The sequence below is a fragment of the Giraffa tippelskirchi genome, chromosome 6, assembly GCF_054371585.1.
Source record: "Giraffa tippelskirchi isolate mGirTip1 chromosome 6, T2T-mGirTip1v1.2.pri, whole genome shotgun sequence".
NCBI lineage: Eukaryota > Metazoa > Chordata > Mammalia > Artiodactyla > Giraffidae > Giraffa > Giraffa tippelskirchi.
The window spans coordinates 163,980,766-164,008,376 of NC_137280.1; the positions used below are offsets into that span (position 1 = coordinate 163,980,766).

General features: G+C 37.6%; 1 protein-coding gene across 20 annotated transcripts in view; it reads right to left on the reverse strand.

The window, feature by feature from the left end:
• The window catches only part of KIAA0825 (KIAA0825 ortholog), a 404,341-nt gene that overhangs the window by 306,409 nt on the left and 70,321 nt on the right, over positions 1-27,611 (reverse strand). For all 20 annotated transcript variants that reach the window (XR_014056215.1, XR_014056216.1, XR_014056218.1 and 17 more), the window contains one exon: positions 25,703-26,372. Coding sequence is in view for 11 of the 20 variants with exons in the window: in XM_081498685.1 (XP_081354811.1) it covers positions 25,703-26,372 (670 nt within the window). In the remaining 9 variants the exon portion in view is untranslated. The remainder of the gene's footprint in view (positions 1-25,702; positions 26,373-27,611) is intronic.

Sequence of the window (27,611 nt, forward strand, 5' to 3'; positions counted from 1 at the left end):
TCAGTAAAGGTATTTATCAGTGAAGGACAATGTGAAAGTATTCTTTAAGAAAAATAGCAATAACACTGATTTTCAACTGAAAAACAAAGTATCGATACTATGGGAGTCAGGAGGTGATTCCTCTGGACAGCTTGACTCTGTAAGATCAACGTAAGAATAATAGAGACAATCTTGATCCATCCGTAAGAGACAATGTGTACTTTTCCCAGAACTGGAAATCACCTTTTATATGTATCTTTCTTTCAAACATAAGTTCTAACAATGATAATAGAAAACATTAAATAATGTTTATTTTGTGCCAGATACTGTTATAAGCATTCTTCCATAGACTTGTGCTAATCCTCTAAACTCTGTGAGGAAAGCACTAACATTAGCACCTACTTCGAAAGTATGAAGATGTTAAATAAATTGCTCAAGGTCACAAAGCTCGTAAGTAACTTTTTAAATGGGCTTGTTATGTTAGGATCAATCTATAGCAGGCAACAGATTTACCTGGACAGTTGCTAACACACAGGTTGGTAAGCTGCCCCCAAAGCTTCTGATTCAGTGAGTCTAGGGTGGAGCCTGAGAATTTCTATTTTTCACATGCTCCAGGTAATGCTGCTGCTGATTTAGAAACCACACTCTGAGAACACTTGCTCTGCAGTTTCCGTTTTTTTGTACTCCCACCTAGCCATCCTGTTTTCAATGTATAAGACTTTGCTTCAGGATAAACTCTCACCAAAATTCATATGTATAAGCTGAGAGAAAATTGCCCTCTAGTCATCCATTTATCGGATATCTTAATTTTTTTGTCTGCCCAGCACCTTATTCCCTCTTGTAGTAACACGCTGGTCCCTTGGCTATTCAGAGGCCTTCTCTGAGATATTTTGAACAGAAGGACCAGGGGAGTTTCTAGGATGTAAGCAAGAAGCTACCAGGGGTCACCTACTCTGTGGAGTGGAGAAACTGGTCTGAGAATGAAGTCATCACATGGGGAGAAACTAAGACAGCTTGAAAGCTAAGTTCCATTTGCTCAGGCCTCCAGAAATCCACCAATTTCTGTCCTTCCAGAAGTTTAATTGTTTAGCTCTTTCTTCTATTGTGTGAATTACCACATTCTCCTTCAGTCAGTACCTCTCCCCTTTCTGCATAAGAAGCAGAGATGAGGAGTGGAGGCAGGAACATCAGAGTCCTGGCTAATGCCTTCACCAGTAACATACAGACTCGTTCCTAGGTGCGAATCACAGCTATCTGCAGGGTCTCCAACGAGCCACAGTAAATCTACCACCGCTGCGATCTGAACTTCAAGGAAGTTCTTTCCCTTAATTTCTACCTGCACAAGGTCTGCATATCCTTCAAGGCCAAACTCAAGTCCACATGTTTCTAACTTGCTCTTTCTACACTAAAATCTCCCCTCTCTGAATTTTTCACATACTTAAAGTTTTACACAAATTACTTGGTGATTAATTTAATCCATGGTAAGCTTTCTTCCTCTCATGTTTTGTGAGTTAGTCGTTTTCACCTCCTGTATTTGAAGGTGATAGGGACAGAGTATAGGAACAAGGTAGGTGATTAAATAGTTAATTCCGTTAAGGGATCAGAAGTAAAGGAGAAAGTATGGGAGACGCCCATTTGTTAAAGATCACTCAAGAAAGCAGGTTAACTTAACCACAAAAGCAAGCATGTTTGCTTAGCAATAAAATCATGCAAGCATGAGACATTGCCCCCCAAACAATAAAACAATGGTGGACTGAGACCCCCTATCCTGCCCAGGAAGATCAGTAAGTTAATAATTTCTAGGACATGCTTCTCTGTGCACACTAACAACAAAAATATAGGGGAAGGTGACTATACACTGAAACCCAAGGTGATCTACCATATTTTAGTATATGTCACTGCCTTTTTGCTAATTTCCATTGTGCAATGACAGTCCCAGTTTGATCAGATAAGGACAAGAAAACTCCCCCACTCAATGGGGAGGAGGAACTAATGATGGAAACATGATGTTTACTCAAGAATGAGGAAAAGGGTGATTTTTTTCCCCTGCCCACTTAACCTTTGATTATAAAACTATAACCTACTAAGTTCTTGGTGAGCCACTCCTTTGCCCACTGGCTTGTATCTCTCTCACAAGTGAGCTATACTAATAAACTCTTTTCCTTACCTATCACTCTACCTCTTGTGGAATTCTTTCTGCACCAAGACAGAAGAACCTGTACTCTACCGAGTACAGAGATGTGTTCTGTCGGTTTCAAAGGCACTTGAAGGCAAAAATATTGGGTTGGTACAAAAGTAATTGTAGTTTCAGACTGTGAATTTTAAATCAGTATCAGTTCAGTTCAGTCGCTCAGTCATGTCCGACTCTTCGCGGCCCCATGAACCGCAGCACGCCAGGCCTCTCTGTCCATCACCAACTCCCGGAGTCTACCCAAACCCATGTTCATCGAGTCGGTGATGCCATCCAACCATCTCATCCTCTGTCGTCCCCTTCTCCTCCCACCCCCAATCCTAGCCAGCATTAGGGTCTTTTCCAATGAGTCAACCCTTCACATGAGGTGGCCAAAGTATTGTATAAATACTTTATAAATCAGTATAACTAGGCTTAAACACATCTTTATTAATCAAAATAGGAACCATTACAATCAATACATTTTTGCCATTGAGAAATAAGTTTACTCCTGCAGTGTAAAAATTGTGCTTCAGATTTCAACAAATTCTTCGAAAGCATTTTCTGCCTCCTGCTGGCTGTGGAAGCTTTTTCCCTGCAAAAAGTTGTTGAGATATTTGAAGAAGTAATCGGTTGGCGAGACGTCAGGTAATATGGCAGATGAGGCAAAACTTTGTACGTGACCCAATTCATTCAACTCTTGCAACATTGGCTGTGCGATGTGTGGTCGGGCATTGTTGTGAGAAGAACTGGGTCCATATTGCTGTTGACCAATGCCGGCTGTAGGCTTTGCAGTTTTTGGTGCATCTCATCAATTTGCTGAGCATACTTCTCAGATGTAATGGTTTCTCTGGGATTCAGAAAGCTGTAGTAGATCAAACCGGCATCAGACCACCAAACAGTGACCAGGACCTTCGCTGCAAGTTTGGCTTTGGGAAGTGCTTGGAGCTTCTTCTCGGTCCAACCACCAAGCTGGTCATCATATAAAATCCACTTTTTGTCACATATCACAATCCAATTGCGCAATGGTTCATAGGTGGTTGTGTAGAATAAAAGACAATGACACTTCAAAATGACAATTTTTTTGATTTTCAGTCAGCTCATGAGGCTCCCACTTATCGAGCCTTTTCACCTTTCCAATTTGCTTCAAATGTCTGATGACCCTAGAATGGTCGATGTAGAGTTCTTCAGCAACCTCTCATGCAGTTATAAGAGGATCAGCTTCGATGATTGCTCTCCATTGGTCGTCAATTTCCAATGGCTGGCCACTATGCTCATCTTCAAGGCTCTCGTCTCCTTTGCAAAACTTCTTGAACCACCACTGCATGGTACGTTTGTTAGCAGGTCCTGGGCCAAATGTATTGTTGACATTGCAAGTTACCTCCATAGATTTTGGAGAAGGAAATGGCAACCCACTCCAGTACTCTTGCCTGGCAAATCCCATGGATGGAGGAGCCCTGGTAGGCTACAGTCCATGGGGTCACAGAGAGTCGGACACAACTGATCCATTTCACTTTCACTTTCTTTCTTTGAACAAGAAAATCACTTGAATTTGCTTTTTGTCTAACATCATTTCTGTAGTCTAAAATAAATATAAAATAAACAGCAAGTAATAAGTCATTAGCAAAAAAAAGTTAGAAATGTTCATAAAATGATGTATAACATAACCACATTTATTTAAGAATGTATTCCAAAATCAAAGAGCAAAGTTCAACAGTGTAAAACTGCAATTACTTTTGCACCAACCTAATATAATTTAGGCTTTAAATTGATTTCAAACTTCTAAAAAAAACTACTTGGAGAAAGGTAGTTTTTCTGAAAAGAAATATTGGTTCAGAGTTGAGTTGAGGGTGGTGATGCGTAGCTGAGAGTAGGACTGAGCCATGGAATAAGGCATCTTGTAGGAACTCTCTGGGCTGAGTGATAAGATGGGAGAAGCTGGACGGATTGAGAAACAAGGTTTGGGTTTTCTTTCTGTTGTGCCTTACAGATAAACCCTCCATTCTGCATGCATGCCCTGTTATAAGAAAGCACCAGAAAGTGAACACTGTTGCTCATCTCTGCCTGCCTCTCCAGATCCTGCCTGTTCTGCAATCAACACACTTCCGTTTCATCTTGTTCATCCTGGACAGAAGTCAAAAGGAACCCCTACCAGCTGGAATCACTTTCCCAGAACTCTGCAACTGCTTGTCTGCATAACTCCCAAGCAGCTCTTCGTGTATTCATATTTTATTTCTCTATCTAGATGAGAAGTAAGGGTTTTATGCTTTTGGAATTCCCATTAATCTTAGCACAATACTTGTTAAATAGCAGGGGCAAGATTAATAAGCTGATTAGTTGGTTACTACAATATACCTCCAGATACTGATTTATTTCAAGAAAATGATCCCAGTTGAAAAAAAATTCATGGAACTCCTGTTGTGCATTAGGCAGTGGATTGGGTGCTGGGGAAAATAAATAATGCTTGCCCTTGAGGTGCTTAGTGTCCATATGGGGAGACAGACCCCCTAATTAGATATTTTAATAGAATATGCTAAGAGCTTTGAGAAAGGCATATGGAGATGCTGTGGGAGCGTGGATGAGGGGCCCTGGCCCAGAGAAAGCTTCCTGGAAGAAATGACACATGAGCTGTCATAAAAGATCAATGGGAATTAGGCAAAGAAGGGGAGGAAGAGGGTAGGAGATGGCAGACAAGAGAGCAGGGGTTTTCTGCCACTTCGGTGTTAGCAGAGAGAGAAAAATATGAGGTGAGGAGAGGCAGGGGACGAGGCTGAAGGGGGCAGGTGCCAGATCAAGGCAGTCTTGCTAACTCTAAGTAGCTGGAGGTTTGCTCCTGACAGGGATGAGGAGCCACTGAAGAGCTTTAAACAAGGGAGGGGCGAGGGCTGGGCAATCCAATCACAAAGGGAAACAAGACTATTTTAACAGTAGGAATGAGAGATGATAAACATCTAAACTGTTCCTTGATGACAGAAATGCAGAGGAAGAGATGGACTGGGAAATATTCAGGTGGCCAGGCAAAATACAGAAACTTGGTAATTCCTTTGATGGTAGGGAAAGGGTAGTGGGGGGGGGATGAGCCATAGTTGGCCCTTGAGTAATCCTTAGGGGCCCTGACTTGGATTGCAGGAGAGGACTGGGATCAGGGGAATGCTGAGGAAGTGCGATTTGTCCATGCTGGGTGTGGAGTGCCCGTGCAACATCCCAGGGACCAGCTGAGCAGACCTTAAGTTCTGGGGGGAATCAGGGCTAGAGCTAGATCAGGCAGTCCTTCATACACAGAGATGGTCAGAGTCAAGACGATAAACAAAGGAGATATCCACATATGTCTATTATTTTAATTTAGTCTTATTCCCTTACTATTGCTCATTTTTCAATTGAAAAATGTATCACACTTTCAGACATCACTATAGGAAGCATATTAAAGATACAATGAAGTCTTCAATGAGAAATTGATTTCAAAATAACAAACATGCAGCCTTTTCTCATATACTGGTGTTTAGGAACATTGTATTAACAGATGATGGCAAGTCACTTTGTCAGATTAATTCTATGTATGTTTCAAACGATGACAGTAACAAAGCACTTAGTTTGTCCCAGACACGATGTACAATATCTATACTAATACTTAGACATTATGAGGTAGGTTTTATCACTATCATCTCTATCTTACAGATTATGACTCACACTCACAAAAGATTACCTATCCAAGGCCAGAGGCTGCCATGTGGCACAGCAAGTGTCACTCCATAGCTCCTAACAGCAACAAGGCATCCAGCAGAAAGTGCCCCTCGCTCACCCCCAGGCGTTTTTTTGTTTTTTGTTTTTTCCAGCAGCAGTGAGAGGATGGCTGACAAGACAGCAATAGCCTTGAAAATCCAGAAGGAGGCAGGCAAGAACAGGAATTTTAACACACACACACTCAAAATCATAATTAATGAATTGATGTCTAAATGAACACACACATCAACCTAGGTATTCACACTTATGAATCTGGGTAGCTAAAACCGAGGATTATTGATTTTGGAGGGCAATTTGAATTTACATAACAAAATTTAAATTAGCTTGCTCTTTGGCCCAGGAATAACTCTTCTGGGAACAAAGCTTTCAAAGATATACACTCAAGCATACAAAGAAAAGAAACTGGGAGAAATTCTAACATCTGTCAATAAGTGAAAGTGAAAGTGAAGTCACTCAGTCGTGTCCAACTCTTTGCGACCCCGTGGACTGTAGCCCATCAGGCTCTGCCATCCCTGGGATTCTCCAGGCAAGAATACTGGAGTGGGTTGCCATTTTCTTCTCCAGTGCACGAAAGTGAAAAGGGAAAGTGAAGTCGCTCAGTCGTGTCCAACTCTTTACGACCCCGTGGACTGTAGCCCACCAGGCTCCTCCATCCATGGGATTTTCAAGGCAAGAGTACTGGAGTGGGTTGCCATTTCCTTCTCCATTTCTTGGAAAAGTTATCTAATAAAACATTCTCATTTCATATTTTAAATATTTGGTATCACAAAATCTTCAAATAGGCCCCCCCAAAAATTTCAGATTCAAATGTTTAGGAAATAATTAAAGGCACACTAAAGGAAAGGAAAGTGAAGTCACTCAGTCGTGTCCAACTCTTTGTGACCCCATGGACTGTAGCCTACCGGGCTCCTCCGTCCACGGGATTCTCCAGGCAAGAATACTGGAGTGGGTTGCCATTTCCTTCTCTAAAAGGCATACTAAAGACTAAACAACAAATAAATACTTATGGCTGATTCATGTTGAGGTTTGACAGAAAACAGCAATAATTGCTTCTGTATAGCAATTATCCTTCAATAAAAAAATATTTTTTTTTAAAAAAAGTAGAAGTACTTCAATATAGTTTCAAAATCTCAGTTTTTCTCTTTCTTCCCACTCCCACAAAGTAAATTTAAGCCAGAGATGCTCCTGGTCTTCATTTTGGATGCAGAGTCACCTCCTCTCTGGTCCCACCTTCCCTCTCATGAACGTAGAACTTGGCTTTCTCTTTTAACTGGGAAGGCCCCTCGTGAGACCCCACTGCCTTACGAACGAGGGTTCAGGCTCTCTCCTTACTGTAAGGCTGTAAAAGGAGTCTCTCACCTCTCTTCAACGATTTCCACAGCACTCCCACCGCTTCTCCATTTTTTTAAAACCTCATTTCCTCTTCTAAGCTCTTGCCCATGCCTTAAGCATCTCTCTTCCTTTTTTGATAGTCTGTAGAGAAGACCAATTCAAGAACCTCTCATTTCTCCCAATGGTTCTATAGGAAAGCTCTGCCTTTTGAGAAGCAAATATGGGTTTCTTCCTAATGAAGAACAGCCCACTTTGCCTTTTGCAGCATTCAGCATCTTCCAACGAGTCACAGGTCTCAGAGCCAGACTTCCTCACCAATTGTCCAGGGAACTGGGCAGGGCACTGTAAGGACACACTGTGGAAAATGCCTATGGTGCTAGCCTGCAAGGATTATGATCAGCAAACAGGCACCGAAAATTCAAAGGAACCTAAGGGAGAAACAGCCTCAATTAGATAAGCTTATGAATCATTCTGCTTTTGACAAATGATATAGAGAGAGGATTCTCAGAGTCGTTAATATAATTTAAATAAGGTATTTATGCATAAAGTCATATTTCTTCAAACTATGGTTACACGTAACCGAAAGCAGGTAAACTTGAGCAATAAATGGGAATCTCCCATAAGATGTGGTTCTTGTCTCAAATAGGTAGAGGGACAATGGACAAGAAGCTGGAGTGAAAGTCCCTCTGTTTAATCATCATCTGAGTTTGCAAGTGGATCCAAAAGCAGCCATTTACAGTTGTTTGGAGAGCTAAGATCCTCAGTTTGCCAAAGTGAGACTTAACATGTTTGGAATTCACTTGGAGGCTAGAAGCCTCCAAAAGTGTGCAGCTGTGCCCCTTTGTTTTTATGACAGAGTGGCATGAGTGACTCCACAGTGGTATTAGATGAGCAATCTTAAAACACCTTAAAAGCCAATGTTCAAGATCAAACCTAAGTTATAATAGCTAAGAGTACAAAATACATCGGCTCTACCACATCATCAGTAGAGATGAGATGCATCAAACCGTGGACATAGATAACTTAGCAATTCTTATTTGATGACTATGAAAGTGAATAGCAAACTGTGCTAAAATTAAGATGAAGAAGGTCACCTATCTCTTTTTTCAAAAACTTATCTTACATAAAAAAAACAAGGAAATAAAACTATAACTGAATAGACCTCAAGTTTTTAAAGAAAAAGATCTAATTACAAACAAACATACTATATGTTAAGTAAAGAATCATGTACAGACTAAATTCTAAGTGCAGCATTTTAAAGCACAATATACAAATTTCATTATGTTAAGATTTCAATACAGAAACTTTTGCTATGGTGTTGAGTAAATTCATTATATTTAATATTACATTGGGGAATTTGAAAAATACAACTAGTTATCAGCAATCAATTTGTTGACTTTGGTGTTCCCAGAGGCCATTTGCTTGTTGTTAGTGGCTAAGTCATGTCCGACTCTGCGATCCCATGGACTGCAGTACTCCAAGCTCCTCTGTCTTACCTCCCGGAGCTTGCTCAAACTCACGTCCATTGAGTCAATGACGTCATCCATTGAATCATCCATCTCATCCTCTGCAGTCCCCTTCTCCTCCTGCCTTCAATCTTTCCTTAACATCAGGGTCTTTCCAATAAGGCAGCTCTTTGCATCAGGAGGCCAAAGTATAGGAGCTTCAGTGTCTACATCAGTTCTTCCAGTGAATATTCACGGTTTTGATTTCCTTTAGGATTGGCTGGTTTGATCTCCTTGCCGACCAAGGGACTCTCAAAAGTCTTCTCCAACATCACAATTCGAAAGCATCCATTCTTCAGTGCTCAGCCTTCATTATGGTCCAACTCTCACATCTGTACATGATTATTGGAAAGACCATAGCTCTGAATTATTCAGACATTTGTTGGCAAACTGATGTCTCTGCTTTTTAATATGCTGTCCAGGTTTGTCATAGCTTGTCTTCCAAGGAGCAAGAATCTTTTTAATTTCAAGGCTGCAGTCACCATCCACAGTGATTTTGGAGCCAAAGAAAAGAAAATTTGTCACTACTTCCACTTTTTCCCCATCTATCTGTCATGAGGTGATGGGACTGGATGCCATGATCTTAGTTTTTTGAATGTTGACTTTTAAGCAGCTTTTCACTCTCCTCTTTCACTCTCATCAAGAAGCTCTTTAGTTCCTCTTCTCTTTCTGCCATTAGAGTGGTAGCATATGTGTATCTAAGGTTGTTGATATTTCTCCTGGCAATCTTGATTTCAGTTTGTGAGTCATCCAGCCCAGCATTTTGCATGATGTACTCTTCATAGAGGGCTTCCCAGGTGGCATTAGTGGTAAAGAATTTGACTGCCAATGCAAGAGACATAGAAGACACCAGTTCGATCCTTGGGTTGGGAAGATCCCTTGGAGGAGGGTATGGCAACCCACTCCAGTATTCTTCCCTGGAGAATCCCACAGACAGAGGAGCCCGGTGGGCTACAGTCCATAGGGATGCAAAGAATTGGACATGACTGAAGCAATTTGGCACACATGCACTCTGCATAGAAGTTAAATAAGCATGGTGACAATATACAGACTTCACATACTCCTGTCCAAATTTTGAACGTGTCCATTGTTCCATGTCCAGTTCTAACTGTTGCTTCTTGTCCTGCATACAGGCTTCTCAGGAGACAGGTAAGTTGTTCTGGGAAAATGCTGCTTACTCTCTAACTACTACTGCACACTTCATAACCTATTAATTAGCACTTAATTTTCCCTTTGCTTAGGGAATAATGATTCCTTCACCTAAAACAACAAAGGGCCACCTTAACAATCAATTTTTTTTTAATTAGCTAATGATCCATAGACAATATCCATCCCCCCATGAGTGCCTTATAGATTCCATCAGAACATAATAACCACTACAATTTTTCAAGCTCTGCTAGATAGCTAACTGTAATGCTAACATAAATACAAGATAGTCACCTATATTAATTTAGGAACAATAAAGCTTTGAACACTTTGACCTATGGTATGAAAATTTCAATCATAACTTTTAAACTTGCATACTAAGTGATTAGGATGTGATTTAAAATATTTAACATGAAATAGCAAAAGTGAAAGTTAAAGTCACTGAGTTGTGTCCAACTCTTTGGGACCCATGGACTGGAATTCTCCAGGCCAGAATACTGGGGTGGGTAGCCTATCCCTTCTCCAGGGGATCTTTCCAACCCAGGGATGGAACCCAGGTCTCCGGCATTGCAGGAGGATTCTTTACCAGCTGAGACACAAAGGAAGCCCAAGAATACTAGAGTGGATAGTCTATCCCTTCACCAGCAGATCCTACCAACCCAGGAATCGAACAAGAATCTCCTCATTGCAGGTGGATTCTTTACCAACTGTGCTATCAGGGAACTAATTCCTATCAGTGAAAGTGAAAGTCACTCAGTCGTGTCTAACTCTTTACAATTCCATGGACTACACAGTCCATGAAATTCTCCAGGCCAGAATACTGGAGCGGGTAGCCTTTCCCTTCTCCAGGGGATCTTCCCAACCCAGGGATCAAACCTAGGTCTCCCACATTGCAGGCGGATTCTTTACCTATCAAGTAGATGTTAAGATGCAAAGCACAAACAATAGAAACTAAAGTCTCATTTTTATATTCTTTAAATTTCTAGAGAGATATCTGGAGCCGTGTAACCATTTTCCGTCATTAAAGGAAGTAATTACAAAAGTGATAGTTGACCTCTAAATATGTCTAACATCGACTATGGTTTTCAAAGGCAGATTCTAACCCGGAGATAAAACTTTCTATCAAGATTTTTTTCTCTTTATATTTATGGATCAGAACATGCAGCAGTGTTAAGTATTAGTTTACTTTTTACTGAGTTATATAAATTCATAATGGAATGGATTAATAAGATATGTTCTCTAATTTCGGATAGAATGTACATTTACAAGAGACAACTCTTTTCCAGTTTCTGAGCCTAAAAACAAGTTATACTTCATTCAAATAAACATTTTAAGTGGAAATTTACGAAATCTGGATTGTGATCCTGAGGATGATGGAAAATAAAATTCTAGACATTCTAGGTGATAAAAATGAATTCATATTATACAATCACATATAACTTGTAGATGCATGTATATTACCATATATTAATTAATTTCATACACAGTGACAGAATATCAAAGAAGCAAATAATATACAGTGAAGAAAATGAGGCCAAAGTACTTTTCAGGATTGATAAAGGTACAAAAGACATTACTGTTCAAATTTTCAAACTCTATAAAAAATACAATAAACTTTCAAAAAATGTTCATCAAAATAATTTAGATAAGTGACATAGTAAAATAACTGCTGAGGAAGCTAAAGAATTCACACCAAACCCTTAGACATAAAATTCTGAAAAGACAAGGGAATAGAAATCTTAATTAGGTGACCTGACCAAAGAATTCCCAAATTTTTCTTGTGGTTTATGGTAATCCTGTGAAAGGTTCAAAGAAATCATCCATTTGACAAAAATTAATAGGACAGCCTAAGATTTAATGCTTTTTATATAAGTAAAAGCAGAAGAAAACAAACCAGGTTTGGTTAAAATCAGATATGAAGTAATCAAATAAAATGAAAACAAGGCAACTTAGCAATTGCGTATAGGGAAATTTTAAGGAGTAAAATTTTTAAGTAGTGAGTGGAGAGATGCAGGCATAAACCCATCAGCAATAATGTGTTCCTCTGATCTTGGTGATATTCACTTTTAAGTGATGCCATAACTATTATAACAATCCTGCATTTATGACAGCATTCATCTACTCAGTCCCTGAAGACAGTGAACCTAAAAGTAGTGTTTTCCGTTTTTTTTTTGCATTTACTAATGACATATTTAGTTTTATAGGCACTAGTCACAGATCGAACCTTTTTTATGTCTCACTGTGGTGTGTAATTTTTTTTTAATAACTGTATGCTTAAAATAATTAGTACTGCTGGATATAATCACTAATTTCCTAAAACTGCAAAAGGCAACTTAATATTTCTGCATAGCAGCTATAGTATACAATATTGCACAGAACTAAATTATTACAAACAGTGCCAGCAGTTTTCTATACACAGTACTTAAGATAATTATAAAAAATCATCTTCATTACTGCTTGCTAGCATTTTTTTAACAGTTTAATTTGGATAGGTTACAAAATACATTCAAATCACACAGATATAATTACTATAAACCCAAGAAGCTATAAAATGTTCCCAACCAAATCCCTTTGACCCTGTTAATGTCTGTTCCTTGTTAATCTAAGGCAAACATTGTTTGTAGTGTGCATTTGTTATAGAATATAAAAAAAGTGGGGGGGAGAGGAAATCCCTTAACAGTTGTTATTGATTCCAGCATTTACCGACTGAGAGTTAAGTGCTGTTTACAAAACAGAACAGATGCAGATGCTGACAAAAAGGTAAACAATTGTTGCATGGCTTCCTGCCAGATTCTGAACCGATATATTAAACTCCAAGTGAAGCACATTTCCCCTATGGATTGCACTTATTGCCACTTCATTTCCTATGTGCTCTGACTCTCTATTGCCATGCCTGGCACTAAGCTATTTCCAGTTCTTTGCTGACCCCTGAGGCCTGGTGCTACCACACACAGCCATTAGAGAAGGGAATTGCCTGTGTCTGACATGGCCTGAAACCAATTATTTGATATTTTCTTCAGAATGATGCCCAACTCTGTTGGGAATGAGCAATCATGAAATAATTTACCTCCTGATTTAATTTTTTCCTGCACAAATTAGTTGTAGACTGAGCTGGCTATACACAGATGCTTGTGACATAGCTCTGTCTTATCAAGATGATACTTGAAATGAAGCAGGGGGATCTGAATTGAATAGGTTGGGGAATCCTGCTTTAAAGAGGCATTGACAAGTTTATCAGATATACTGATCACATCTACTCTCTGTTGATTGAAAATGACAGAACCTTAAAGAACTATCAGGATAGCAGGAAAAAAAAACAACACAAGGATGCAAACCTTATCAGTGTATTTAATGTTTTTAAACCTCCTTCTGATCTCTGGTTTCCTTTTCATGTCTCAGAAAACTTGGCACATGATTAAAATTTAACAAAAACTAAAAAACAAGCTCACGTTGGTGTGTAACTAAGTGATCGTCACCAAATTTAGCATTTAGTAATACTGTTTTTAAACATAATCATAAATGTCAAGAAAGTATGCATTTTTTTTGTAACTCAAATTCCTAGGAGTCCCTTTCATAGAAATAAAAAGGATTTATATTTTGTTGTCTATATGTCATGGAAACAATGCAAAATATAAGATTATTATTTATCAATAAACAGAGCTTGTGTAAATTTGCATATGCTTAATCTAAATAATGGAATATTAAAGCCAATTGCTCAAGCTCTATAAAGACAATACAAGTCTCTTTAGAGGGATTCAGTGAACATAAAGCCTCAACAAATTCTGTGCAGTAATATCTTGTCTATAATGTTGAACAAGGATTTTTCTCATTTTAACATACAGAGTCCACATAAGATCTTAGCTATTAAATCTTATAGGGGCTATAATTGCCACATCTTCTCACTTCTCTTTAGGTTCAGGCTCTACTAATAAGACCCATATATCAATAACCACGAACTTTATGACTTTTGTAACCATGACTAACAAAAATTGTAAGAAAAATATCCATTTAAAAGTATACACTCTTCAAATAGCTGAAGGATTACTATTTTATTGTGCTACTATAAGAACATTAACAATGATGATAAATGATTTTAGTACAGTTTGGAAAAAAGATATAAGAAGATACTATAAAACAATGTCACAACATAACCTTCTCTCACAATGATCATCATAAAATTCGGAGGCTATTCCTCTTCTTTTCAGAATAGATAATTTCACAAACCTGGTTGTCTACTCCAAGTTACTACAATGATTAATACTGTGTACTTTTTGCTAATAGAAATGCTAATACTGAATTTTAAATTTAAGATAATTTCTACTTTGGAGGACAAACAATGCCAGATATTTTAAAAGCAGTTCAGCATGACCATGTCATAGAAATTTAAATTATCAAAACTTCAAATTATTTAGATTTTCATATATCACTGGCATCATAATTCCAAGGGCCTTTTCAGATTCTTATTTCTCACTACCACGTTATCTGCTAACTTAGTACTTCCTACAACTATATTATGGAAGAGATTAAACTACTAATAAGGTAAGCGACACTTTCCTAAGTAATAGACAAGGGTTTTCTGTTTTTACTCAGTGTTGAAAAGAAATCGCAAAAACAAATATTGATAGGTTTTGCTTTAGATTGAAGCAATCTAGTGCACTTCATGGTAATTTTTAGATCTCCATTTAAATAGCCCAACCATCAAATTGCTTATGAATATTCTGATAAAACTAAAAGCAAACTGAAAATATATGTATTAAACAAAGGAACAGATATTCAATTTTAAGAATGACAGAGGCAAAAGCCTTTCTGATTGGAAATCCATTGTAACTATTAAATATTTTACCCAAAGTTGGACACGAGTGAAGTGATTTAGCATGCACACAAGCATTTTTTAATGAGGTATGGAGGTATAGTGGGAAGATACTCCTAACCTTAGTTCCATCTCCACCTTGATTTGCTAACTAGCCAAAACGCTGTAGTTTTTTTTTCCACCAATGAAACAAGAACTGGAGTTGCTGCACTGCTTAATTTCAGATTGGTGATGGAGCAAAGGGAGGTTAAAAAAAAAAAAACAACAACAAATGTGGAATCATCTCGCAAACATACTGCTAATCTTTAGGTTTATTATTAATTAATGATAAAAAGGATCTTAAATCTGGCAGTAATTGCTTCAACTAGTTCAGTAACAGCTACTTTTGGCTTAACTCTGGTAAAACCTTAAAGGTAAGGAGATTATCTACTTCTCTAGGAATAAAATGAGAGCCTCTTCTACGTATCTTTTATATTAAGTAAAAAATTAACATTATTATTTTCTTTTTCATATGTTAATATGGAAGTCTAGGATTTTTTTTTCCCCTTCCAAATCTTTCCAGAGTAGAAAATGCAGTGATGTAGCTTTGCACTCTGTTACTATAATAGCTGCTTTCAAAATTCAACTTTAAGTTTATATGCAAAGAATCAATATGTGTGTTACAATTCCAGTAAGTCCAACACAAAAATTAGGATCTGTGGCTCATGGGAATTACTCTTCAAATTATAAAATGGTTTCTGATCTTGCAAGTGAATTCATTCAGAAAGAGATAAACAGTATTTAAGAGAACAGTTTTGGTCATAATTCAGCAATATATTTGAAATACAGTTAAGATACATCCCAGCAGTGGGCCTTTGGGAAAGCTACTCAGCTTATCGAACCTCAGTTTCTGTAACTATAAGGTAGGGATGATATCCAGATTTTCAGACATGTTATAAGAATCAAATGGTGTGTCAATACATAAAGTGCTTAGCAAGGTGCACAGCAAATTAAAAGGATCTAAAAAAGATATCTATTATATAGCTGACTTTATATATTTGTAAATAGATAACAAGGAAAATTTGGGGGTCATCCAAAATCACTGCAGATGGTGACTGCAGCCATGAAATTAAAAGACACTTGCTCTGTCGAATAAAAGCTATGACCAACCTAGACATCATATTAAAAAGCAGAGACATTACTTTGTCAACAAAGGTCCGGCTATGGTTTTTCCAGTTGTCATGTATGGATGTGAGAGTTGGACTATAAAGAAAGATGAGCGCTGAAGAATTGATGCTTTTGAACTGTGGTGTTGGAGAAGAATCTTGAGAGTCCCTTGAACTGCAAGGAGATCCAACCAATCCATCCTAAAGGAGATCAGTCCTGAATATTCATTGGAAGGACTGATGCTGAAGCTGAAACTCCAATACTTTGGCCACCTGATGCGAAGAGGTGACTCATTTGAAAAGACCCCGATGTTGGGAAAGATTGAAGGCAGGAGGAGAAGGGGGCGACAGAGGGTGAGATGGTTGGATGGCATCACCGACTCAATAGACATGAGTTTGAGTAAACTCCGGGAGTTGGTGATGGACAGGGAGGCCTGGCGTGGTGTAGTTCATGGGGTCGCAAAGGGTCGGACACGACTGAGCAACTGAACTGAACTGAACAAGGAAAAATGAAGATAATCAATGAGAAAATATTAATGAAAATTAATGGTGAAATCATGTTCTGAGTAGTATCCTTTGCAAAGTATATACTTTATTCAAGTTTTTAGTGTAAAATAGAGCCTAGGCTATTTGTGCCTTACTAATACTTAAGAATCAGAATGGCTGGGAATGACTTTTAACACAGAAAACACTTTCTTAAATGGCATAAAAAATTTGTGCTGTCCTTCCTCTTATATAAAGGATGAAATAAAACTAAATAGCTCTAGCTTTCACCTTCACCTTCATGGATCACCCTGTATACTTTTACTATAGAGAGACAGATGGTACAGAAAGGAATTAGGTTGAGTAGAAAATATCCTCCTGGCTCATAAAAAGGGAAGAAAAGCCCACTATCTCTACTGATGGCATGGATGCATGAGCACATTCTGTAGTCTCAAGAAGGCACTGGACATGCCATGTAACTGAACTGGCAGGAGGGAAGGCTTTAGGATCAATTATGCCAAACCCAAATCACTTTTGACTTTCTTCACATGCTGAAAAAGAACACTAAATTTACACAAGTCTAATTTGTGTACACGGAGAAGGCAATGGCACCCCACTCCAGTACTCTTGCTTGGAAAATCCCATGGACGGAGAAGCCTGGTAGGCTACAGTCCATGGGGTCGCTAAGAGTCGGACACGACTGAGCGACTTCACTTTCACTTTTCCCTTTCATGCACTGGAGAAGGAAATGGCAACCCACTCCAGTGTTCTTGCCTGGAGAATCCCAGGGACGGCGGAGCCTGGTGGGCTGCCGTCTATGGGGTCGCACAGAGTCGGACACAACTGAAGCGACTTAGCAGCAGCAGCAGCAGCAGCAATTTGTGTACAACTGCTTCATTATTACATAGCTTGTCAAATTCTTATTCACAGACTCTTAAAACAATATTACTCACCCTTCCATGCTTTATAGGCCTAGTTCTGAGGCTTTTTTTACTTAGAGGGGTTTGTATGGATACAGAGACACCTTTTTAGAAGAAGTATTTAGTCCATGCATACTGTCTCCAACATTGCAGAAACAAGCTGTTTCTCCCCCAGGAAAAAACACAGTCACTATTAAATCCCGGTTTTAAATACATCCCAGAGGAAAGGCATATTGATTTCTTTTCAATCAACAGTACAGAATAAGATCGTATTTCCATTTCTTGTCTGTGATCATAATTTTCAATGATCTGATTTAAAAATCTACAATGACCAAAAAATTGAAATGAAAAATAAAACAAAACAAGAACAGTTGGTTGTGGGAACAAAGTTCAGTTCAGTTCAGTCGCTCAGTCGTGCCCAACTCTTTGCAACCCCATGAATTGCAGCACGCCAGGCCTCTGTCCATCACCAACTCCCGGAGTCTACCCAAACCCATGTCCATTGAGTCAGTGATGCCATCCAACCATCTCATCTTCTGTCGTCCCCTTCTCCTCCTGCCCCCAATCCTACCCAGCATTAAGGTCTTTTCCAATGAGTCAACTCTTCACATGAGGTGGCCAAAGTATTGGAGTTTCAGCTTCAACATCAGTCCTTCCAATGAACACTCAGGATTGATCTCCTTTAGGATGGATTGATTGGATCTCCTTGCAGTCCAAGGGACTCTCAAGAGGCTTCTCCAACACCACAGTTCAAAAGCATCAATTCTGCGGCACTCAGCTTTCTTCACCGTCCAACTCTCACATCCATACATGACCACTGGAAAAACCATAGCCTTGACTAGACGGACTTCTGTTGGCAAAGTAATGTCTCTGCTTTTAAATATGCTATCTAGGTTGGCCATAACCTTCCTTCCAAGGAGTGAGCGTCTTTTAATTTCCTGGCTGCAATCACCATCAGCAGTGATTTTGGAGCCCCCAAAAAATAAAATCTGACACTGTTTCTCCATCTATTTCCCATGAAGTGATGATCGAAGGGGAAGCCCCAAAAAGAATTTCTAAGAATAGCTTCAGCTGGAAGGAGAGACTCTACTTCCTGTTTTTGCTTAATCACAGACTCCCCTCTTCACCCTCCCAACCTTGTTAAAAATGCAATTGCAGGAAGTGAGAAGTTTCCACATTGTTATCTTCAAGTTTCATTGGGGGAAAAAAGTCACACAGATAAAAATCTAAAGGATGTTTTGGTATTTGTTACAGTGGCATACAAAGCCACGCCCTCAGCCAGCTAATACAGCTGTGCTGTCAGTCAGTACAGAAAATAATTATGACAGTTTCCAGTGACAAACTGTAGGTATAAAATCTGGTTGTGGAATAATTTCCAAGTCACAAAGTCAGAATAAGTTTAGAGTTAAAGCTTAGATATATTATCTAATATAACCCTTTCAATTTATCGGTTATCAATAGAACAATATGAAGAGGTAAAATGATTTATCTAAGGTTGCATAAACAAGGGGGTGAGAGCTTCAGGCGAGCACACTTGACTCTGATAACTGTACTTGTCATCTCTTGAGAGCAAGTACTTATAAATGAAGACTGTACCAGTATTTCATTAAAGAATAGCAAGTATGAGAAAACAGTGGGTAAAAAACAAAGCTAATCAACAATATCATTTATTAGTATTTTCAAAAATGCTACAACAAAATCCCCTGAAATTGCATTATTATTTTAAAGGAATTTGTGATAACTGAATAAAGATATAACTTTCTCTTAGGAATCTTTTTTTTCCCCATTACTGTTTTGCATTATTTGAAATTCCAGCATTTACTAATGTGGGGTTAGAAAACAACATGCATGGTTGACATCTGAGATCTAATGGAGATCTCCCCCTCTGTCTCATGAACACAACAGGGTGAAGAGATGTGGTGTCCTTCTAGGAGACTTGGTCTCTTCTGCAACAATACCATACAGATGCTTCTTTTGTACACACTTTGCACACTGGCCTCAGTATACTTCTAAATTTCCTTGAGAGCATCACCCAGTCAATCAGAGCTACTTGAGGAGCAGGAGAGAAATTAGGGTGGTTTTGACTGACCTACTGTCCAGCTGTGATCTGTGCCTTCCTAGTCAAACTCTACCTTTATCTTGACTTGAGGGTCTTCTTTACTCTAAAGGATCTTTTCATCCCTAGAGGGATTCTGTTTCTGCTACTCCCCAATCTTCCTTAAACAAAATATAAAGGAATTGGGAAACGGGAGGGGTAGAGGCCACTAAGTTTCAACCTCTCATCCACTGCACACCTTTAGAAACCTTCAAAACACTCAAAGGCATGTATCATATACTCTTAAGTCCTTCCCTTTCAAGCTAACAATCACCTCAAGAAAAATTCAATGTAAGGTAGACAGGGGATCATGACATTTATACTATGATTGAAGTCTTCTAACTACATTCTTACATATTAAAACACAGTGAATTTATCTAACTAAACTTTACTACACATAAAAATCCCCTTTTTCAAGCTTTGAGAAAAGAGGCAATATCTTTTCTTAAATCCAAAGAAAATACAATTTTAAAAGTAAAAGTAATTCAATGATTTAATCACTTAAAATTGTGATTATCTAAGGACTTCCTTGGTGTTCCAATGGTTAAGATTCTGTGCTTTCAGTGTAGGGGGTATGGATTTGATCCCTGGTCTAGGAACTAAGATCCCACGTGCTGTGCAGCATGGCTAAAAAGTAAAACAAAAACGAATAAGTAAAATAAAATCTCAAGTAAAAAAAGAGTGTATGTAAAAATAATATTATTTTTTTCTCAGATAGATTACCAAACCACCAAGAATCTGCAATGTTTACATTATGACATTATTTCATCATTTTCTTCAAATAACAAAACATACAAATAGACCCATAGACCAATAGAATACAATTGAGAACCCAGAAATAAACTCTTGTATATATGGTCAGCCAGTATTTGACAAGGGAACCAAGAATACTCATTGGGTAAAGGATTAAATAAATGGTGTTGGGAAAAGTAGATAAAACATGCAAAAGAATGAAACTGTACCTTATCTTACAACACATACAAAAATTAACTCAAAATGGATTAAACTGAAACCTAAGACCTGGAACCATAAAACTCCTAGATAGTGAAAAAGTTCCCTAATTTTGGTCTGGGCAACGATTTTTTTGGATATAATACCAATAGCAAAAATCAATAAGTGGGACTATATCAAACTGGAAAGCTTATGCACAGCAAAAGAAACTATCCACCAAAAAAAAAAAAAGAAAATCTTTGATAGGGAGAAAATACTTGCAAACCATATACTTAGTAAGAAATCAATATCTAAAATACTTAAAGAACTCATACAACTCCATAACAACAACAACAAAAATCCGATTAAACCATGGGAAGAGGACCTGAAGAGACATTTTTCCAAAGAAGACATACAGATGGCCAACAGGTACATGAAAAGATCACTAGTCATCAGAGAAATCCAAACCAAAACCACAATGATATATCACCTTACACTTTGCTATTATCAAAAAGGCAATAGATAAAAAGCATTGGTGATGATGTAGAGAAAAGGGAACCCATGTGCACTGTTGGTAGGAATATAAATTGGTGTTACAGACACTGTAGCAAATGGTGAGGTTCCACAAAGAATTGAAAAATAGAAAAACCATCGGCAATCCTACTTCTGGATATATATCTAAAGGAAATGAAAACAAGATGTCAAAGAGATATCTGCACTTACATGTTTATTGCAGCATTAATTACAATAGCCAAGATAAGGTAACATCCTAAGTGTCCATTTATGAATGAATGTGCTTAGCTGCTCAGTCATGTCCAATTCTTTGTGACCCCATGAACTAGAGCCCGCCGGGATCCTCTGTCCATAGAATTTTCCAGCAAGAATACTAGACTGGGTTGCCACTTCCTACTCCATACGAATGAATGGATAAAGAATATGTGAGATTGAGATACATAAAATGGAATACTACTCAGTCCTGAGAAAGAAGAAAATCCTGCAATTTGCAACAACAAATGGACCTTGAAGGCATTACACTAAGTGAAATAAATCAGATGGTCAAAGAAAGACAGATATACACGATAACACTTGTAATGTGAAATCTAAAAAAACTGAACTCAAAGAAACAGGGGATGGTGGATGGAGAAGATATTGGTCAAATTTCCAGTTAGAAGATTTATAATTTCTTGGGGGTCTAATATACAGGATTACATTACAGACCACCTGACCTGCCTCTTGAAAAACCTGTATGCAGGTCAGGAAGCAACAGTTAGAACTAGACATGGGACAACAGACTGGTTCCAAATAGGAAAAGGAGTACGTAAAGGCTGTATGTTGTCGCCCTGCTTATTTAACCTATATGCAGAGTACATCATGAGAAACGCTGGGCTGGAAGAAACACAAGCTGGAATCAAGATTGCCGGGAGAAATATCAATAACCTCAGATATGCGGATGACACCACCCTTATGGCAGAAAGTGAAGAGGAATTAAAAAGCCTCTTGATGAAAGTGAGAGAGGAGAGTGAAAAAGTTGGCTTAAAGCTCAACATTCAGAAAACTAAGATCATGGTATCCGGTCCCATCACTTCATGGCAAATAGATGGGGAAACAGTAGAAACAGTGGCTGACTTTATTTTTGGGGGCTCCAAAATCACTGAAGATGGTGATTACAGCCATGAAATTAAAAGATGCTTACTGCTTGGAAGGAAAGTTAAGACCAACCTAGGCAGCATATTAAAAAGCAGAGACATTACTTTGCCAACAATTGTCTGTCTAGTCAAGGCTATGGTTTTTCCAGTAGTCATGTATGGATGTGAGAGTTGGACTATAAAGAGAGCTGAGCGCCGAAGAACTGATGCTTTTGAACTGTGGTGTTGGAGAAGACTCTTGAGAGTCGCTTGGACTGCAAGGAGATCCAACCAGTCCATCCTAAAGGCGATCGGTCCTGGGTGTTCATTGGAAGGACTGATGTTGAAGCTGAAACTCCAATACTTTGGCCACCTGATGCGAAGAGCTGACTCACTGGAAAAGACCCTGATGCTGGGAAGGATTGGGGGCAGGAGGAGAAGGGGATGACAGAGGATAGGATGGTTAGATGGCATCACCAACTCCATGGACATGAGTTTGGGTAAACTCCGGGAGTTGGTGATGGACAGGAAGGCCTGTCGTGCTGCGGTTCATGGAGTCGCAAAGAGTCAGACATGACTGAGCGACTGAACTGAACTGAACTGAATGTACAGCATTGTGATTATAGAAATTATAATACATTATATAATTGAAAATTGCTAAGAAAGTAAATCTTAAATGTTTTCACCATACAAAAGTAATGGTAATTATGTGACATTACTGTGGCAATCGTTTTGTAATATTAAGGGTGCAAATCAACACATTGTACATCTTAAAGTTACAAAATGCTGTATGTCAATTATATCCAAATAAGGCTGGGGAAAAAAAAAGACTAGTGTACATACAAGGTCTGCTTAAGATATCTCTTTGAATGAGAAGAGTGTGGGATAGTTATAAGGAAAGTAAAACGATGACAACGCTAAAGCAGATTTGAGCACATAGAGCATTCACAACAGTGTTCTTAATGGGACAGGCTATACCCATCCTGTTCTTTTAGGTAACAGAGCATAATCATAGTCAGGACACTGCAGTCAGGCAGACTATCCGGCTTCAGTTTGTCACCTTGACCAGATTCACTTAATGTCTCTATGTCTTAGTTTTCTCACTATACAACAGAGACAAATAATGTTACCTACCTTGTTTAGTGGTTAGAATGAAATAACTCATTGCAGTGTCTGACTCGATAAATGTGGAGCTATTGCTCCTTGGAAGGAAGGTTATGGCCAACCTAGACAGCATGTTTAAACGCAGAGACATTACTTTGCCAACAAAAGTCCGTCTAGTCAAGGCTATGGTTTTTCCAGTGGTCGTGTATGGATGTGAGAGTTGGACGGTGAAGAAAGCTGAGCGCCGCAGAATTGATGCTTTTGAACTGTGGTGTTGGAGAAGACTCTTGACAGTCCCTTGGACTGCAAGGAGATCCAATCAATCCATCCTAAGAGAGATCAATCCCGGGTGTTCATTGGAGGGTCTGATGTTGAAGCTGAAGCTCCAATACTTTGGCCACCTCATGCAAAGGGTTGACTCATTGGAAAAGACCCTGATGCTGGGTAGGATTGGGGGCGGGAGGAGAAGGGGACGACAGAGGATGAGGTGATTGGATGGCATCACCGACTCGATGAACATGGGTTTGTGTAGACTCCGGGAGTTGGTGATGAACAGGGAGGCCTGGCGTGCTGCAATTCATGGGGTCGCAGAGAGTCGGACACGACTGAGTGACTGAACTGAACTGATTGCTACTTAACAGAATGTCTAGGGTTTCAGGCAAAATATCAAAGACTTGATGAATAAACACATAGACACATACAAAAGATAATATATAACCCATTCAAGCCAATCTAGATTCTATTCACATAGGAATATAAATTATTATAGATTTTAAATTATTTATAAGTATTTATGAATTATTATTTTGCTAGTCTCAAACTGTATTTCTTTACTAAATAAAAATTTGGTCATTGGGCTAAATATTAATGGAAAATATGACCGCTCTGTTACAGCCTTAGCAGCAGATAACTCATTTAGTTTTCTTCCCTTTACCATGTCTGACTTAGGAACCTTCAATATGGTAGCTGCTAAATGCCTTGCCTATGACAGGTACTTAACAAGGCTGAACTGAACTGATTTTCAGGCAGCCCACTTGAACAGTGCTGTTTGAAATTTTTTTTAGAGACAAAGCATTTAATTTTACACTTTAAAATCCAATACCATGATGGTAAAGAACATGGGTCTTAAAGACATAAAGACCTACACATGAATCCTGACTTGGTGCAAAGGACCAAAAGCAAGTTAACCTTTCTAAGCTTCTCTCTTTGTTTATGAAATTGGGGTATTAAGGAAAGGGATGCGCTTATTACAATGTTTGGCACATGAAAAACATTCACTTAACAAGTGATATATACCAAAGTTCAGATAAAGCAGCTCAAGAAAGTTCAGTGCATTTGGACTTTTGGAAAGGGCTTCAAATTTTGGTGTTAAAGCCAACACACATAGTTCTCTCTTATGAATGGAAAACACTTCACTAGCAGCCCTAAAGACTCCATAGCAACTTACACATATTTTTAATCATATAGGTCTTTTCTTCTGTTATAAACTAAACTGTATTTAGCACATATAAAGCTTTCATATTGAAAGTACTTTACAAGTAACCAGAAATTTTTTGAGAGAACATAAAAATTATAGAAAAAAGTATACCTGTGAAAATGCATTTAAAATTTATATAATAATTAAAATGAAGATCTATTTACTTTGAGTAAAACTGCATTGTTCCTAAATGAACTGACTTTGTATTCTGCTGTGACCTTAACTTGGGTGATGCATCTCTGTTCTGTGATGTGATAATTTTCTGAAGAAAATAAATATTCTAAGAGAAAACATTGAATTATTTGAAAATTCACACATCACGTTCATATAATATATTCATATATCACAGCAATTTGGTATCCTGCTATCTTATTAAGGAAGGTAGGTAAAATACAGTGAGCTATGGAAATTTTATGAAGTGATTATAAATTAAAAAACAGCAAGTCACCAAATGATAATTCTTAAATAATTATTAATAAAAATACAGTTTAGGAATCTATTTAGAAATATATATCAGCATTCTATGTAAAAGCATGAGTAATCATAATTTTCAAAATAATCATATTTTCAACCTTAATTTTTCTTCACTGGTAAGAAACTAAAATGACAAGAAAAATGTATTATATCATAACAGATTCTTTTTTCCTTTATCTTTTGATTAAAATTAAGAATCTTCAAATCCTCTTTCACTGTATATATTCTTACAGGAACAACATCAGAGGAACTTTTAAAATCAACTATAGTTAATGCTAGCTTCCACAACCAATTATAATATAGAATTTTATAATTAGCATTTCATAATAGGTCTGTATTGGCATCAGCTGACTAAAATGTCAGAATTTTAAACTTCCAATTTTAATTAGTGAAAATGTCAAAAAATTTTCAACAATTCTCTTTCCTTAATGCTTCAGTCTTGGAAGATACAGTGAGTTAAATGTTTCATCCAGTAATTTATGTGATTAGAAAACCGAAAGTCTTACTAGTAATATTGCTGACTTACATTCCAATATCTTCAACAATTTAATGACAGGAAAGAAAACACTTCTATTACTATACTTATAGAAAAAGAAAAGCGTAAAAGAAATGTGAAGTGGAAAATTTTACAACATTTATTTTCTGATTTATTTTCAAGTTTGCAATTAAGTTTAACCAAATAGAAAAGTTAGAAAATTAAAGATTTTAAAACTTAAAGATTTTAAGTTAAACCAAACAGAAATTAAAAAAAAAAAAAATCACTAACCCAAAGCATGCACTGTTCCTCTATGCCTGCTGGAGCTCCTGCTTGTTTTAACCACACGGACAGCACTTTCTTTCAACTGCAGCTCACAAAAATTTTCAAGAAATTTTGCCATCTCTTCTGTAACAGTATCCAGGTAAGTTTCTTTAATGAATTTCACTGTTGAGGATGGAGCTAAAATTGCATGTAGTGTGTTGAAATCCTCTTTTACCATTGAATATAACTTAAGCATTGTACCTTGGTATCTATCAGCCATTATGTCTAAATTTGATTCTCTGCTGAACGAAGGAAAACAGTTCTGCAGAAGTTTGGTCAACAGTTTATTCTGTATGCTTTGGTACTTGCTTGTAACTTCTGATTCTGGATAAAGAAATAAGAGTTGCTGTATGCACTGATTTTTCAACAAAATTTTTTGCTGTGAATTGTTTATTTCATTGTGGCTTTGTAATTTGCTCACTAAGAAGCGTCGAAGATGTAGTCTTATATCATCCCATACAGACTTTACATCCATTGAGGAATGATCTTCAACAGAATGAAGAGAAGTCCTAGAGAGGAAATGGAAAGATGCTCCACTCACAGTGGATGGGAATGAAACACTGCTCTGGCAGGAGAGGTCCCAAAGTAAATCCAATACCATTTCTTCTTGATTTTGTTCATTCTTCAACAAATCTCGCTAATAAAAGCAAATCATAATGTTAGAAATGTGATTATAAAAGTAGAAGGAGAAAATGATTTCTACAGTTATACAGAATTTCATAATTCATTTCAATTCAAGAATCAATACTATGATTTAAAAAAAAGAAACAATTTTTTTTTGCCTTTGAAATTTAATCAGTTCAGACATTTTAGAATATTAGCTTTGTGGTCTGTTAAATTTTGCAAAGCTCAGGTGATGAGCGAATCTTTCAATTAGATTTTTAGACATACAGTTTTTTCTTCATTGTTACCCATTTTTGATATAACCTGAGCTGTATGGAAGCATTAGCTTAAAAATTCTAAATAAAAATCTATAGTAAAATATCAACTGAAATGTACCCCTAAGACAAAATAAATTCAAGATGACATCCCTAATTAATACCTAGTAGACAATTTTCATGCCTGAATGAATATACTTATTATTATAAAACCCCAAATGAACATAGAGAATGGAGACCTTTAAACAAAGTATTACGCCTAGAGCTTACTAATAGCTGCCATCCTGAGAAATAGAGTTTAATACATTTGAAGATTTTAACTTTCATTTAAATTTCTTCTTGAGTCACATTAAGAAAGGTTTTACTTTGGAAATTAGACTGAGAATATTTTGGTTCTCTCCAAAGAAATAACTAACTCAAAATGAGAAAAAAATACTCTCAGAATTGTTCTTCAAAAGATATGAAATTTTTTTTTTTATACTTTCTGTGTTAACTGACAGAAACAATTGTAGGTGTAATTAAGAATAGAAAAGGAACAAAAAAATTACTTTCTTTTTGGACTTTGAATTAAACACACAAATTCTCTTTACATGCTGACTCTCCTAATGTCTATTTCAGGTCATACAGACATTAGCTTTTATTCTCTAAGTAGCAACAAGCTGCTTTTTTTTTTTTTAATGGAAGCAAGGTTCAAGTGGTCTAAAATCAGTCCAGCTTTGAAATTTCTTATTGACAAAGGTCAGACAGGTATTTTTTGTGACTCAGAATCATGAACAACTCTGAGACAAATTCTAGGGCCCTCTCTCTCTCAGTGATTCTAAGCATTGTGGTGTCTAATTTAATGTTCCATCTGTAATAAATAATAATACCTAATATCCATATAGCAGTTTATTATATAAAATGTACTTTTCTCTAGAGTCTCTGACCTATTCCTAAGGAAACCTCTGTGATGCAGATTCTTAAGGCCCCAATTCACAGATGAGGACACCCACGGGCAG